A 14,868-nucleotide genomic window follows, 5' to 3' on the forward strand; every position below is an offset into this window, starting at 1 on the left:
TACACTTGAAACTAATATTACCCTGTATGTTAAACTGATATAATTTGAGAGTCTCTTGGTTTTTACAAAACACCTACATTGGTACCTCTTTTTGCTCACTGAAATAAATCTGAAGAGGATTTTCACTTTTAATAAAAAAGATGAAGAGCCAAGATAGCGTTCAGTGTTTGCTTGGCAGCGGACGGCTGCGGAAGCAGCGCTGACCCCCAGCAGGGAGAGCAGAACCCCAAGCTCCTGCCCTGGAGCCACACTCAGCGTCTGGGCATCAAGCTGCCAGAGCTGTGAACTGCATCTGTCACCATCTGTGCTTTATCTCCATTTATGTTTACATCCATCAGCAAATCAGAAAATATTAAGAGAGGTTAATTTGGGGGGGGGTCTGGAAAGGCTCAAAAATATTTTCATATAAAATTTTTTTTTCGATAGAGAGCACAGATAGGCAGAGCAGCAGGCAGAGGGAGAGGAAGAAGCAGGCTCCCCGCCGAGCAAGGTGCCCGGTGCGGGGCTCCATCCCAGGACCCTGGGCTCATGACTGAGCCACTGCTATTTTCATATAAATTAACGGTAATTACAACTTTGCTTTACTCCATTTTGGTTTACAAAAGGTTTCAAAGCAATACGTTGTTTGTGGATGGTGGGAGAGACCTGCTTACCCAAAGGAAAGCAACAAATAAAGACACAATCTTCTATAGCAATAAGACAACCTGAGACTCTTCTGCCACATTCTTTTAGGACATTCAGTTACAAAACTGGCTGGTTTATCCAGTTTCCATTAACAGTTTAACAGTTTAAGCTGTCAAAGCTAAAATCTCGTATCTTTTTCATTTTGGAACAGAAAATACACATGCTTGGTTTCTCTCTCATACACAGCTACAAGCACACACCCAACTTAATCCAACTAGTTGCATACTTACCTGAATCATTTTAGTGTGGACCCCCTGACCCATTTCGATCCCACCGTGAGTCACCAGCACAGACCCATCCAGGTAAATGTGAACCAAGGCAGCAGCCTATCCAGAAAAGATGACAAGAGTTTCCATGATCTTTTGGACTGATATTATCACATGTCTCATCAATTAAAACATTTTCCCTGGAGAGCAATGTATAGAATTGTCAAATCACTATATGGTACAGCTGAAGCTAATATAACACTGTATGTTAATTACACTGGAATTAAAACGAAAAACATGTAATAAGCTGTTCTAAGCTGAAAGACATACAGAACAGGGCAGAACCTGACCCACTCTGTCATTTGCCAACCCTTACTTTAGTAGTTTAATGTTAACCAGGTATCAGCATAAAAACTATCCTCAAAAACCAAATATGTGCTTCACTGTCAGTCTATTCTAGAAGGTATTAAAAAGTACCAGATGAAAATAAATAAATAAAGAGAATAAAACATTTTCCCTGGAAATGATCTCCTCCTTTCCATCTCCTGCTGAAATACGCACACTTTTCCCAGTGCCCTGAGAACACTGAGCAGAGCCAGGCCAGGGCTGGGGCTTTGAGGCTGGGGCAGGACGACCCTCCGTAAACTGCTATTTCCTCATGAGGACATTTGAGGATCTCCCTAATCCAGAGTGGAACAACAATCTAGGTTTGGGGTTTGGTTTTTTTTTGGGGGGGGGTTCAGTTGTAAAATGCCAAGTTAAGTGCAGATAGGTTGGGGCAGGGGAGAATTGTTTACATGAACACATAATCCCATAGTAGTAGGTATGATAGAGAGAAGCAAAAACAAAAACCCAAATAAGATGGGACAGACAGACATTGTTTGCTGCAAAATGAGCCAAGCCTACCCCAAATTATCCTGGCACAGAATTATAGGGCTTTAGTTGGAAGGGAACTTGGAAGTAATCTTATCTAACTGTATAGCTCCCCACAGGGACCGAGAAAGAACCAAACTGCTAACACAGAATTAAAGGCTGCTATAATCAGAAACATCCAGACTCTAGCTAAAAATGTTTTATAATCAACACCAATGTGCCTTCTTGCAATTTTGTCCATGCTAGACTAAGGGGGATGAAGATATCCCAGGAGGCTGCAGAGAACAAGGATGGCCTTTTCACTTTGTATCTCTAGTATAAGAGTAATATTAACAGCATGTGGTCCTGGTGAAAATGTCCCAGTGGTTGCACTGTGGTTTAGGAAGCCCTGCAAGGCACACTTCTATAGCTGTTCAACTGGGAAATGCTAACCTCACAGGTGTGGTCTGGGCCAGCAAGGGGTGACTTAAAGCTCTGTCAGCTAGTTTCTTAATATCTAAGCTTGTAGGCAGCATGGCACAAAAATCTAGGATTTGTAAAGGCAGGGTCTTAAGAAAATTCTAGTAACAAGCGAATAGGTATACAATGAAGCAAAAATTTTAGTAAACCTTCATTACTCAGATTACCTATAAACAACCCTGGTCATAAGTGAAAGTCAATGAAATTGCATGACAATCACCAGATGCACCTAAGGAATGAACTACATTCCTTGATCGATTCTCTGATGACCAGAAGAACTTTTATTGCCACTTGTGGGCCCTGAGCCACACTTGGAGGACTGCCTCTTTATTGATACCCAAAGGTTTACATGACTCCAGTGAAACAGAAGCTTCTAAGACACTGACAGTGAAAACGGGCTCTAGTTACCTGGGTCAGCGGGTGTACCCTAGGGATGTATTGGTCAAATAGGGACATAGGAATAACCTTTCTCAGCCCAAAGGAGAATCTTAGAACCTTGAGGAAGGCATTGTTGCCATGATAATCATGCCCAAGAGACTTGGAAGGATGCAGCAGAGTGTTTTACTGTTTGTTCACTCATCACTCCTGGAGATGCCATCTTGTGATCCCGACCATTTGTTCTCAAAATAGTAAAGCTAGGGAGTGGCCTCCCCTACAGATAGCCTGGTGCTGGCTGCCCCAGCTGCTCATCAGATGCCGGGGGATGGCTGCAAGGGCTGCTCCAGGCTCCATTCTCTGCCGCTTTATTGCTCTCTGCTAGAATAGAAGCCCCCTGAAAGGAAGGGCCATGTCCTAAGGCATCCTTGGAATGCAACATAGTATCTCCCACATAGTAAGCGCCCAGTAAAAGTCTGCGGCGATTTGATCTGTTTCTGAAGCTTTTAAAGTCTGTCTTTGGCCTCCTGTATTTGGCTCTGCAAGCAATTCAGAAGTTGCTTGTGGGAATTTGTAGCTGCCACACGCCCCAGAGCCACAATGCCAGTGGCTTGTGCAGTTCCTCCATGCGTGACCCTGCTGGCCGCGGGGCTCTGCCCGCATGGGACTGCTGAGGAATTTGTTCCCTGTGCTGCTGCCATCCCCTCGGGGCACTGAAAATATCAAATCTGGTTCAGTGGCACCACCGGAGGGTCCACTGTTACTGCCACAAAGGAAAATCCTGCAAAGCTTCATCTGTGAAATTGGCACGACTGGAGCATGAGAACAGATGGTTCTCCGACACAGACTGGGGACCTAGTCTGTGAAATCTAAATCATCCAGCAGGGGCTGCCGGGGTTGGTGAGCAGTTTGCTTTCGTTCCACAGATTCCCAAAATGTCTCAGCCACTGGAGCATTTGAGTTTCCACCCTGTGTCAGGCGCCATGCTAAGGTACTGGGGATGCAGAGCTTAATTAGGTCTTGTCTGCTTTTCTGTGTCCCAGGGCTAGTCCTTAAATACATCGGAGGGGAGGTACGTGTGAGCCCCTCAGCTGTCGCAGGCACAGGGGCTGCCCCTGCTCAGGGAGACTGCACGGGAGGATGAAGACATGTGATCAGACAGTCTCAAAGTCCACTCTCACATTCTGTGGCTCAATAGCTGGATATCCTTGGGCCCGAGAGTGAACGCCTATGGGCTTCAGGTTCTCCTTCTATAAAACAGAATCATACCTATCCAACGAAGGTGAAATGGGGCATTACGAATCCCCCAGCCTTGGGCCTTCTGATAACCTTCCTAGTTCCTTCCTTCCTCTGTTTGGTTTGCTTCAGGATCGCCTTTTGGCACACGGCTTCCACGGAGCAGCTTGCCCGATTGGACTCCTCGATTCGGCCCTACACCAATGTTTCCAGCATGGATGCTGGTCTCCGGGGAAGACGGGTAGGGCTGGTGGTCTGAGAATGAAGTCGTACTGCTGGCTGTGGTCTGGTTTCCTCCTGGCTGAGCTGAATCCCACCTCAGTTCCCACCAAATGGTGCCACGGAGGGGCAGCTTGATGGAGCTGAGAAAATACTGCTCCTGGAGCCTCTCAGACACGAATCTCCAGCCCTAGTCCCCCACTCTCTAGATGTGGGGCTTCAGGCAAGTTATTTTAGCTCTTGAAACCTCAGTTTCCTCACCACTAAATGAGGCTACAAATCTTATAGGTTGTCCTGAGAGTTGAATGAGATAAAATCTAAAAGGGGTGCTCAGTAATTATCATTATTTCTTAGATAAAAAATTTTTGAGAAATTTCTGATATGGGAAATGGGCCAGGTCTGGTCTACTGTGGAGACCAGATGTTAGGTAAGGGCAACAGTTAAATAGAGACAGCCTACCGCATCTACCACGGTTATGTCCTGGGGTTGCCAGGAGATCTGTAAACAACAGGGACTATTTTACCCAGGGATCCTGACTGGTCTGCTCAGGGACAGATGCACCAGACTCATGTCTTCGTTAGCTGCCCGCTAATCAGTCTAACCCTCAAACCAAGATTCACTGCTCACTAACACTTTCCTGGTGGTGGTTTTCTCCTCTCCCCTCCTTCTGAATGATCTTTATTCCTCTACCACAGCCTCTTGACTGTCTCTCTCATCTGGGTAAATTGTGTGCAGATGACTAAATGTCTCTGTGTTGTTTCTGCTGTCACAAACAGGTGAGGAATGGGACGGCTGCAAAAGAGACTACCACTTGTATTGTTACGATGCTCCTCTGAGCTACTACTGGTCTAAGCAAAAACGGAACATTCTCATGATCATACCACAGTTGAGCCAGGATGGTTAGGTGAATGGATCAGCATGCGAATGAAGGAAGAACCTTCCTGCCCATTTTTTTGGGGGGGCCTCCTCTTCTCCCTCTACACACAGCATACTTACTAGTGCTCCTCACAGCTCCATTCCCATTTATCCCTAATCTGTCATTACTCAAAGCACCTGCCATTCCTTCTTCATAGCTCAGGGGAAGGTGTGAATTCTGCAAAGGGGAGTGACCACAGTTTTGAGGGCTCTGCCATCTTCTCCACATATATGTATGCATACGCAAACGTATGTGTAAGAACGTAGATAACAAGGGTCCCACATCCCTGCTGTAGAGTGAGCTAGAATAGCGCAGACCACCAGCTGTTTGGGTACGTTTCATTCAAGAATGAGGGGGCAGATGCATGCATCAAGTGGGATTTAGCAAACAAAAACAAGCAGGGAATTTATTTAATCAATTGAAGAAACTACAAGAACCAATTTCTTCACATTTTTAACAGCTAAGAAGGGAGCAAATTTCTAAAATTCTGTTTTTAAAAAAATTATTTAAATGAGTTACTCTTCTGGGTTTAGTTTATCCCACCCTCCAAAAGCCAAATGCTGTGCAGCTTCCCATTTCTATTTCATGGTCCAGTGACACTGCAGCACAGAGGGGCTGGAAGAGGAGTGCTGGCAGTCATCCATCCCACCATCTTACTTCATACTTGAGTGATCTGGGCCCAGAGCAAGTTGACTCAGTTGCTTAATGCCAGGACCAAAAGCAGATACCAGCTCTCCCGATTTCCCAGCAAGAATGCTTGTCACTAATCCTGGGGATTCCTGCAAAGGAGCTCTTATCTCCTCTGGAGAAAAACTAGCTTGATGGAGGACAGCTTTGGGGAAGGTTTACAAACCGGCATTGCAACCCTATGGCTAATCCACCTTCACAGAAAGTCTCCCCAACACCTTCTGATTGGTCTGTTTGGAGAACTGACCTGACCAAGAGCAACTGAGCCAAGGCCAACAGGAAACTTCAGGGGTACCATGGCCAACCCTTTCTTCTTCCAATAATTCTCTGAGTTGAATTTTTCCACGACCGCTTTCCTTAGGGAGTAGGAAGACATGGCCATACATTCTTTCCAACACTGAATCAGGTTCTTGGCATTAATCTCTTGTTTGTAGGGTGTCTGATCAATTTCCTTGTACATGTTTATCATTCGGACCTATAAAAGAAAAGGAGATCAAAACGGGAGGAGAGGCAACAGATGTAGTCTCTTCCATCCACTGTCCTCCTAGTCAAGTTCTGCTCATCGCATCAGGCCCAAACTGAGTTCCACTTACTCCTTGTTGAAGCCCTTCCTGAAGCCTTCTCTACCTGAAGCCTTTATCTAATATGTTAGCACTTAACATGCTTTCTATGCTGCTCTGGTATAAGTTCAAAGGGAGGCATCCTTTCATTATATTTCATATATAACTCAGTATAGTCCTGGTACACTGTAGATTCCTCTAATTCGAGTTGCATTTGTGAACATCTGTTGAAAGGTAATCCTGAATTTAACTTCCAGGCTACATGATCTACACAATTTGGATTGTTCAGATGCTGTAGCAAGATAAGACTGCTCATCCTAGTTATTGGTTATGTTTAAACAGATAACTAGGATGAAGAACAAATTAAGATTCTTTTTTTAAGATTTATTTATTTATTTATGAGAGAGAGAGCAAGCGAGCAAGCGAGCAAGCGAGCACGAGCAGGCTGGGCAGAGGGAGGGAGAGAGAAAATCTCAAGCAGACTCCATGCTGAGTACGAAGCCTGACTTGGGGCTCGATCGCTTGACCCTGAGATCATGACCTGAGCTGAAACCAAGAGTCGGATGCTTAACCAACTGAGCCATCAGGTGCCCCAGGGAAGGCGGTATTTTTTTAAGGGTGGCTGTTTTCTGCTCTGACTTCCCCAGGGGTGGAGGGAGGTCATTATCTAATTCTCCCTATGCTATCAAAGGCGCCAGCACATCTGGGAAGGAGGCTGTGCTGAGACGACCAGAAGGGAGGAGCAGGGACCCCCAGGAGTTCAAGAGACATAAAGAAAATGGCTCCTGCCTAGGGCCACCGATTCTAATATTGAATGGAAAGAAAGAAGGCAGATGAAGTGGGGACTGGGGCTTTCCAAGGTTTGCTGCAGCATGGGGCAAAGAGGCATGAGGAAACCTGCCGGAGGTGCCAGCTGAGGGTGGCTGGAAATGTAACCCACCCTCACAGAGGCTGTCCAATTGTGAGAGAGCTAGCAGAAATGGAGCCCACAGAAACATACTTGAAAAGTGGCCGCATCTCAGCAAGGAAGGGCCGAGAGCTCGCTGGGCAGAGGCTGTTCCCTCTGGTCCTCCTCTCCCTCTCTGCCCCAACAGCACAGCAGAAGGCACAGAGCCGGGGGCAGGCGGGGGAAGCACGCCGTGTCTCCCCACCCTAACCTGGCTCCAGGATTCTGAGTGCAAGAGGCATGGGGGTGGGGGGGGTGGGGGGGAACAGAGCTTGCTAATGAATGAAACTGGGACCGAGACTTCAGGAACAGAAAGGAAACTATTTTAGTAACTGAAATGACTGAAACTTTCTGACAGCTGCCTGAGACGTTCAGGAAGCAGAAAAAAGAAGGGCTTGACAGAACTCGTTGGCAGCAGTTATATCCCTGGCCGATGGAGACTTCTCAATGAATGAGCTGGAATCCAAAGCTCCCTCTTCAATATACTCTGTCTCCAGGATTTTTGGGAAAGAGCCTGAGTAGGATCACTGAACTTTGGAGTCCAGGCTCTGTCTTAACTAGTTAGCTGGGTTACCTCGGGCACATCATTTAGCCCCTCTGGATCCAAACTCCTCAACCTGAATGACCCCCGATGGTCCTCCCTGCTCTGGAGCCTGATGTCTTATGTGTGAGAGACTAGTTTAGCCGTACCTTCTCAGGGGCCAAACCACACCGGGCTGCCACTTCGGTGATACAGGACTCAGTGATGAGCCCCGCCTGAGGAAGGCCAAAGCCACGCAAAGCTGTGTTGGATGGAAGGTTTGTTCTGCACACCCACGCCCGGCAGCGCAGGTTGGGAAACTTGTAAGCATTTTCCATTTTCAGAAGTCCCATTTCCATCACCTGGGAAATCCAGAGTTGGTGTGATCAGATTCTCATCCTTCCATACCTATTTTGCCCTCCTGAGACCTAAGACCAAAACCAGGCAGGAAATGACCAACCCTCTCTACATCACGTCAAACATGCTAGAATAGATCCATGTCCTAAATTAAAAGAATTTTTGTTATGAAATAATTTTTAAGGATTTGAATAATTTTTCTTTTGAAATCATCATTTTTTATTTTCATATTTTAGGGCTAATGCATTTTTTCCCCAGGTTTCAGACATTTGCCAAAGACTTTGAGGCATTCATAGGCTCTAAACACTGGGTCTACAGAATGTAATGAATAAAATATCCTACAGAGCATGAAAAAAAACGTTTTGGTATTTGGTCTAATGCACTGGTTCTCAACCAGGGGTGATTTTGTCCTCTCTCTTCCCTGGTAATGTCCGGAGACACTTTTGGTTGTTGAGACTAGAAGGTACTGTGTCACTGACATCTAGTCATAGAGGTGCTGCCCGACATCCTACCATGCACAGGACAGCCCCACAGCAAAGAATGATCCAGGCCAGAACGTCAATAGAGCTGTGGGTGAGGTCTAATGCTTGCATTTGGGAAAAGAACTCTAAGTACGGGAAACATGGCAATAATATACAGACACAGACTTAGCCAGTATCTCTGGGCTCACTCTGGGGGCACCAGTAAGTAACACATGGCTATCCCTGCACAATGTGGGTCTTTATTTATTTATTAAAATATTATTTAACTATTGAACAGCTTCTAAATTGTATCATTTTATGTAATACTTTCCAGAATGTGAACTTGCTTCTTAAAGCACTTACAAGTAATGACTCATCCAGGGAGGCGCCTCCATTGCTATAATGCTCCATATCCAGGGCCAAGATTCTGCCATCGTTCATGAACCCAGCCTAGGAAAAGAGAACTGATCTTTAATGCTGGTGCTGGGGACCATCTCTCTCTACATTTTACTTTGTCACTTGGAAGTCCTCCTCACATGGATAAAAAGCTTCATGAAATTGGATTTGGTGATGATTTCTTAGATATGACAAAAACACAGGCAACAACAACAACAAAAATAGATAAATTGGACTACAGCAAAATCTAAAACTTCCATATATCAAAGAACACAATCAACAGAGTGAAAAGGCAAACCAGAGAACGGGAGAAAATTTTTCAAATCACGTATCTAATAAGGGGTTAATTTCCAGTATGTATATGAACTCCTACAACAACAACAAAAAACCCAACCTGACTGAATAGACATTTCTCCAAAGACAGTATTCAAATGCCCAATCAGCACATGAAAAGATGCTCAACATCACTAGTCATTAGGGAAATGCCAATCAAAATCACAAGATACCACCTCACATCCATTAGAATTCTGGCTACTATAAAAACACAACCAAGCAACCAGCCAGTAACTGAAAATAGTCAGTGTAGGTGAGCATGTGGAGAAATTGGACCGCCTGTGCACTGTTGGTGGAAATGTGAAACGGTGGAGCTGCTGTGCAAAACAGTATGGCCGTTCCTCAAAAAATTAAAAATAGCAATATAATTCAGCAATCCCACTTTTGAGTATTTATCTGAAAGCACTAAAAGCAGGGTCCCAAAGAGCTATTGGTACAGCTATGTTCCCAGCAGCATTATTCCCAATAGCCAAGGGGTAGAAGCAACCCATATGTCCATCAATGGATGAATGGATCGAAAAAATGTGGTACATACAATGGAATAGTATTCAGCCTTAAAAAAGAAGGAAATTCTGACACCTGCTATAACATGGATGAACTCTGAGGACCTTCTGTTAAGTGGAATAAGCCAGTCACAAAAGGATAAATACTGTTCGATTCCATTTATATCAGGCACCTAGTGTAGTCCAATTCCTAGCAAGTAGAATGGTGGCTCCTGAGGGGCTGCTGGGGTGGAAGAAACGGGGACATATTGCTTAGTGGGTGCCAAGTTTCAGTTTTACAAGACGAGAAGAATCCCAGAGATGGATGGTGATGATGGTTGCGCAACAATGTGAACATGCTTAATGCCACCAAACTACACTTAAACGCGGGCAAGACAGTAAATGTTATGTTGTGTGTATTCTGCCACAACTGAAAATAATTTAAAAAAGGAGAAAGTAAGTGTAGAGAAAGAATAAAAGCAAAACAAACGAAAACCCCTCCTGGAAAATTCATCACTATTGTTCTTACCAACCCTTTTCTTTCCTCCGAAAGCAAATCAACCGCATAGTTCGTAACCTCCCTTTCTTGCCACAAGTCCTTGAATTCTGGCTCCACGTTTCTACCTGAACTTTCTCCCCCGAGGCCACCTCATCTTATAATCTCCAAATCTGGTGGCCTGCTCCGAATGGACTCAGCACATTTTTCTCAGAGGGCCCAATTTGATGAAAACTCTCAGCAGCATTTGGTGCTACTCGAGGTCTTTTACATAAATATCTTCTCTGTGATTCATATGTATCCAATATCCATGCTTTCCATCTGCACTCTGCTTCAGTATCTCTGAACTTATTAGAGTTCACTTTGTGATTTTTGTTGAATGGAACCAAATTCAAACCAAAGTCATAGTCAAGGGCATGGCCTATGAATTCCAGAAGTTTGAGTTCTGGCTCTGCCACTTAACTAGTTCTGTGATCTTAGGCAAGCTGTATAACCTATCTGCGAAATGGCAATAAAGAAAATAATGCACAGAAAATTACAGGTGAGTGACTGAAACACAGCAAGTGTTCTAAATATAAATTATTAATATTACTATTATAAATGTTATTAATATCCTCTCCTGTCTTTACATCAGAAAGCATCATTTTCTCATAATTATAATCACCACTATGCTTAAGGCTTCTGTAGCTGTAACAAGTCCTTTTAATAAGGTTCCATATTGGTGAAGTACAAGGAACCATATTGGTGAAGGAACAAGATCCATCATTGTTCTTCCAGATTGGTTCCTCCTTCCAACTTGGTGCTTTCTCCTAGAAACCTCCAAGTCATGTTTCTGGTTTTATTCTCCCTTGTTCTTTGCCAAGTTTGCCACCAACTCCTATTTTATTTTATACTACCATGGCTCTTGGACTCATTTCTTCTACATCTTACTATCACAGCTCAGACCCAAAATACTTCATGTCTGAATGCTTCAGCTGCTTCCTGATGGTTCGCCTGCCTCCGCCCTCTCTCCTCCCTGGGCCATCCTGCCCAATGCCATCATATTACCTTCCCCAATGCACCTGTGTTTGGTTATGACACTTGACTGATCAAGGATCTACACAGTCCTACTCTTTCTTACAAGATCAAATTTCAACCCCCATCTTGAAACTCTAGGCCTCTCTCAGTCTGGCATCACTTAACCTAACCAACCTTATTTTCCACCACCCCTCAGTAATTACTGTGTATTCTAATTCGCCCTCTCTCCTTACCGCCACCCCCATCAAACATGCCATGTTGATCCCTCCTCTGTGTTTTTGCTCTTACTATTCCCACCACCCATATGTCTTCTTTCTGCCCATCTGTTCTTGAAGGCCCTTTATGTTTCACCTTCTCTAAGATGTCTCATGAACATACTGCAACTCATATTCCTCTCTCCTCATAGGTTTACCACGTGCATCTCATCTTTTAACCTGACATTATGTTTTCATGATGACTTCATACGTGTAAGTTTTATTTCCCCTCATTCCCTAAAATGTAATCTCTGTCAGAACAAAGTTCACTCTGATAAATCTTTGTTAAACCAAACCAAATTCAAAACATAGCTCAGAGTGAACGTGAGTTGAAATCAATACATCCATTATCTCCTAAAAATATGTATGCAGGTACACCAGTTGTGGGGGAGATGATGCTGTGTTCAACAGATGTTGTTATCTTTCATCCTGGGCACATGGAAGACTACGTTGCCCAGCCACCCTCGTAGTTAGGTGACAAAGTCCTGGCTCAACACACGTGAACAGAAGCAAGGCCCACATTTAACACACCTGGTGCCTAAAACACCCCCCACACAACACTCCATGTTCTCCCTCTTCCCTTGTGTTCTGTCCTCTGCAGAAGACTCAGTGAAGGACTCAGAGTCCCTACGGTGTGCTCTACAATAGAACTTTCCGAGATGACGGCAATGTTCTATATCTACATGTCCAATATGGCAGCCACTGGCCACATGTAGTTACTGAGCACTTGAAATACAGCTAATGCAACTGTGGAACTGAATTTTCTGTTTTATTTAATTTAGTTAATTTAAATTTACACGTGAATAGCCATACGAGCCTTGTGACTTCCATACCACATGATGCAGTCTGAGGGGATGATGGTGGCTCTACTGGATGGAAAAAGTTTAAGTCTCTGAATAATTTTTCGGAGCAGAGTCCTCTCCTCGCCCCTTCTCCACAACTCCTGCTGATTATACTGAGCTGTCACTTGAGCAAGAAATAACACAATACAGGTTTAAGCCCCTGAGAGTTTTTAGTTATTTATTATGGCAGTTAATCCATTCTGACAAGTTAATTTATTTCTTATAAAGCAAAAGAATAATTATTTTCTGCTATGGAAATTTTCCTAGGAATTTCTGGGACAGAGTTTTATAGAAATAACCTTTATATATTGAAAAATGAGGAAACTGTTGGCAAATAATTGCAATTTCACAGAACACTATTAGGAATTATTCAATTTTTAAGAAAATGTGGAAGTAGTCCGGTTATCAGATCTACTTTCATAGATGTATATATACTCACATGTTTTCCAGTCATTCACTCTGTATCAGCCAAATCCAGTTAGTACTTTTTCACTATAGGGAAATGGTCCCAAGACCACATTATAGATTGGTTACAAATGCTATAGGGAAATGGTCCCAAGACCACATTATAGACTGGTTACAAATGGAGGAGCTCAGGTGGTTTCTGATTACCAAGTGCTCCCTGAGTAAAGCAGATGTGAACCAGCCGATAATCAGTGAGCACAAGGAATAGAAAGTTAAACAGAAGCAGGGTTTGTTGATTTGCTCATTGTTAGTCCCCAGGAGAGAGCAGCCCAACGCTGCCCTCTGCAACCATGCAATGTTACCTTGATAACATAAATCCTTTCCATCCCCACTCTTCTTCTACTCACTTTGTACTTTCCAAGGTAAGGGTGGCGGCCTCCAGTGATTAACATGTCTTCTCCTCGCTCCAGAACACAGCGGACTGCACGACCGTGTCTAAAGCAGAAAAAAAGAAAGAGTGGTAAACTGTATACCAAAGAGCTACTATCTGGGGATTATATAACTCTCAGTGAGAGCTGGAGTGGATGCCAATCCACATACATTACAGTTCAACAGAACTACTGCCCTGGGGCTGTCCTGATCTCAGGCATGCACAGTGGCCTCCCCTCCCTTTGGGTCAGGGTACAATGCCTGGCATTCGCTACTTATGCAAGGGAGGGTCTTGGGTGTCAGGGGCTCTAGGGTATTGCTTTGGGAATATTTCCCATTGTGATAACAACCTCTGCTATAGGGAAATGGTCCCAAGACCACATTATAGATTGGTTACAAATGGAGGAACTCAGGTGGTTTCTGATTACCAAGTGCTCCCTGAAAGGACAGATCTGGAATGAAGGTCATTTTGCTTCATGGGATACAGGAACTGACTTATATTATTCAGCAAAGAAATCAAAGCCTTCTACATGTGCCTGCTCCAAAGACAATTTCCTATGGTAATGTTTTGAGATCCTTAAAGGGAAACGGCAATGTAAATAAAGGTAAGCATCACAAAAGCAAAAATCTCCATTTAAATCAAGAAAATGTATGTATGAACACATTTATTTATTTATTTAATATCTATATTATATAGCAGATATAATATAGCAATTGTTATATATAAATACACATAAAGGATTTTATATATTGTGTTATATATATTTATAAAAGATTGAACTTTTTTCAAACCATTGAACTGACCTATATACACATACAGGTGCTAAGGACAAGTAACCACCATCCATTTGGGACTTGTTTCTGTCTACTCTTCAGGTATTTTTACTGTGGCTTTCATTCTTTTCAGTAATTGAGTCTCACTTTGGTTCTTAGTATCTGTTATGACAATATAAGATTAAAAAGTTGTAATAAAATGGCAGCTTTGTGTATTTGTATACCATATGTGATTTTAAATAATCTTAACCCAAATTCTTTCTCCTGAACCCCAATATTGAGAATGCACAGCATGACTTCATTTTATTTTTAGTCTACTTAGCAGATTTTCTCCACTTACTTGTTGGCGGCAAACGCAGTGATGGCTGCCAGGACGCCGGTTTTGAAAGCCTTCCCCCCGAAAGCCCCACCAACTCGCTTTACATGACACATGACCTTGTTAGCTGGGAGCTTCAGGGTCGAAGCAACAATGTCCTGTGAATGATAATAGTTCCCATTAATCTGATCCATCTGCAGCAAGGGAGGGGGGCAGCCTTTACACGTTTTGATTTCAAAATGTTGTACACAATACAGAAACTGTGTAGTTATACTAAATAACAGGACAGTTGCCAATAACCTAAGCATACATCCACAACTGATCTCAGTGGCATTTAGCTATTATGACACTGCAAGAACTATCATTAAGTGGTCCTTTCAGTATCAATGGGATATTTTTGTGCTAATAATTTTTTTTGAGAGACAGCATGAGGGGAGTGTGGGGGTGGGAGGAGCAGAGGGAGAGAGAGGATCTTAAGCAGGCTCCACACCCAGCATGGAACCCAATGCAAGACTCAATCCCACAACCCTGAGATCATGACCTGACCCGAAATCAAGAGTTGGATGCATAACCGACTGACCCATCCAGGCACCCCTGTGCTAATAAATTTTTGAGAAATTCCCCT

At 43.7% G+C, this 14,868-nt stretch overlaps 1 protein-coding gene across 1 annotated transcript in view; it reads right to left on the reverse strand.

The window, feature by feature from the left end:
• Positions 1–14,868, reverse strand: part of LOC118012657 (aldehyde oxidase) — an 87,769-nt gene that overhangs the window by 20,595 nt on the left and 52,306 nt on the right. The window contains exons 22-27 of the mRNA XM_035008348.1: positions 14,268–14,401; positions 13,132–13,219; positions 8,863–8,949; positions 7,852–8,043; positions 5,903–6,130; positions 915–1,010 (exon numbers count right to left, since the gene is read on the reverse strand). Coding sequence (XP_034864239.1) covers positions 915–1,010; positions 5,903–6,130; positions 7,852–8,043; positions 8,863–8,949; positions 13,132–13,219; positions 14,268–14,401 — 825 coding nt within the window. The remainder of the gene's footprint in view (positions 1–914; positions 1,011–5,902; positions 6,131–7,851; positions 8,044–8,862; positions 8,950–13,131; positions 13,220–14,267; positions 14,402–14,868) is intronic.

This window comes from Mirounga leonina, unplaced genomic scaffold, assembly GCF_011800145.1.
Source record: "Mirounga leonina isolate KUSES-001 unplaced genomic scaffold, KU_Mleo_1.0 Mir_151, whole genome shotgun sequence".
Taxonomy (NCBI): domain Eukaryota; kingdom Metazoa; phylum Chordata; class Mammalia; order Carnivora; family Phocidae; genus Mirounga; species Mirounga leonina.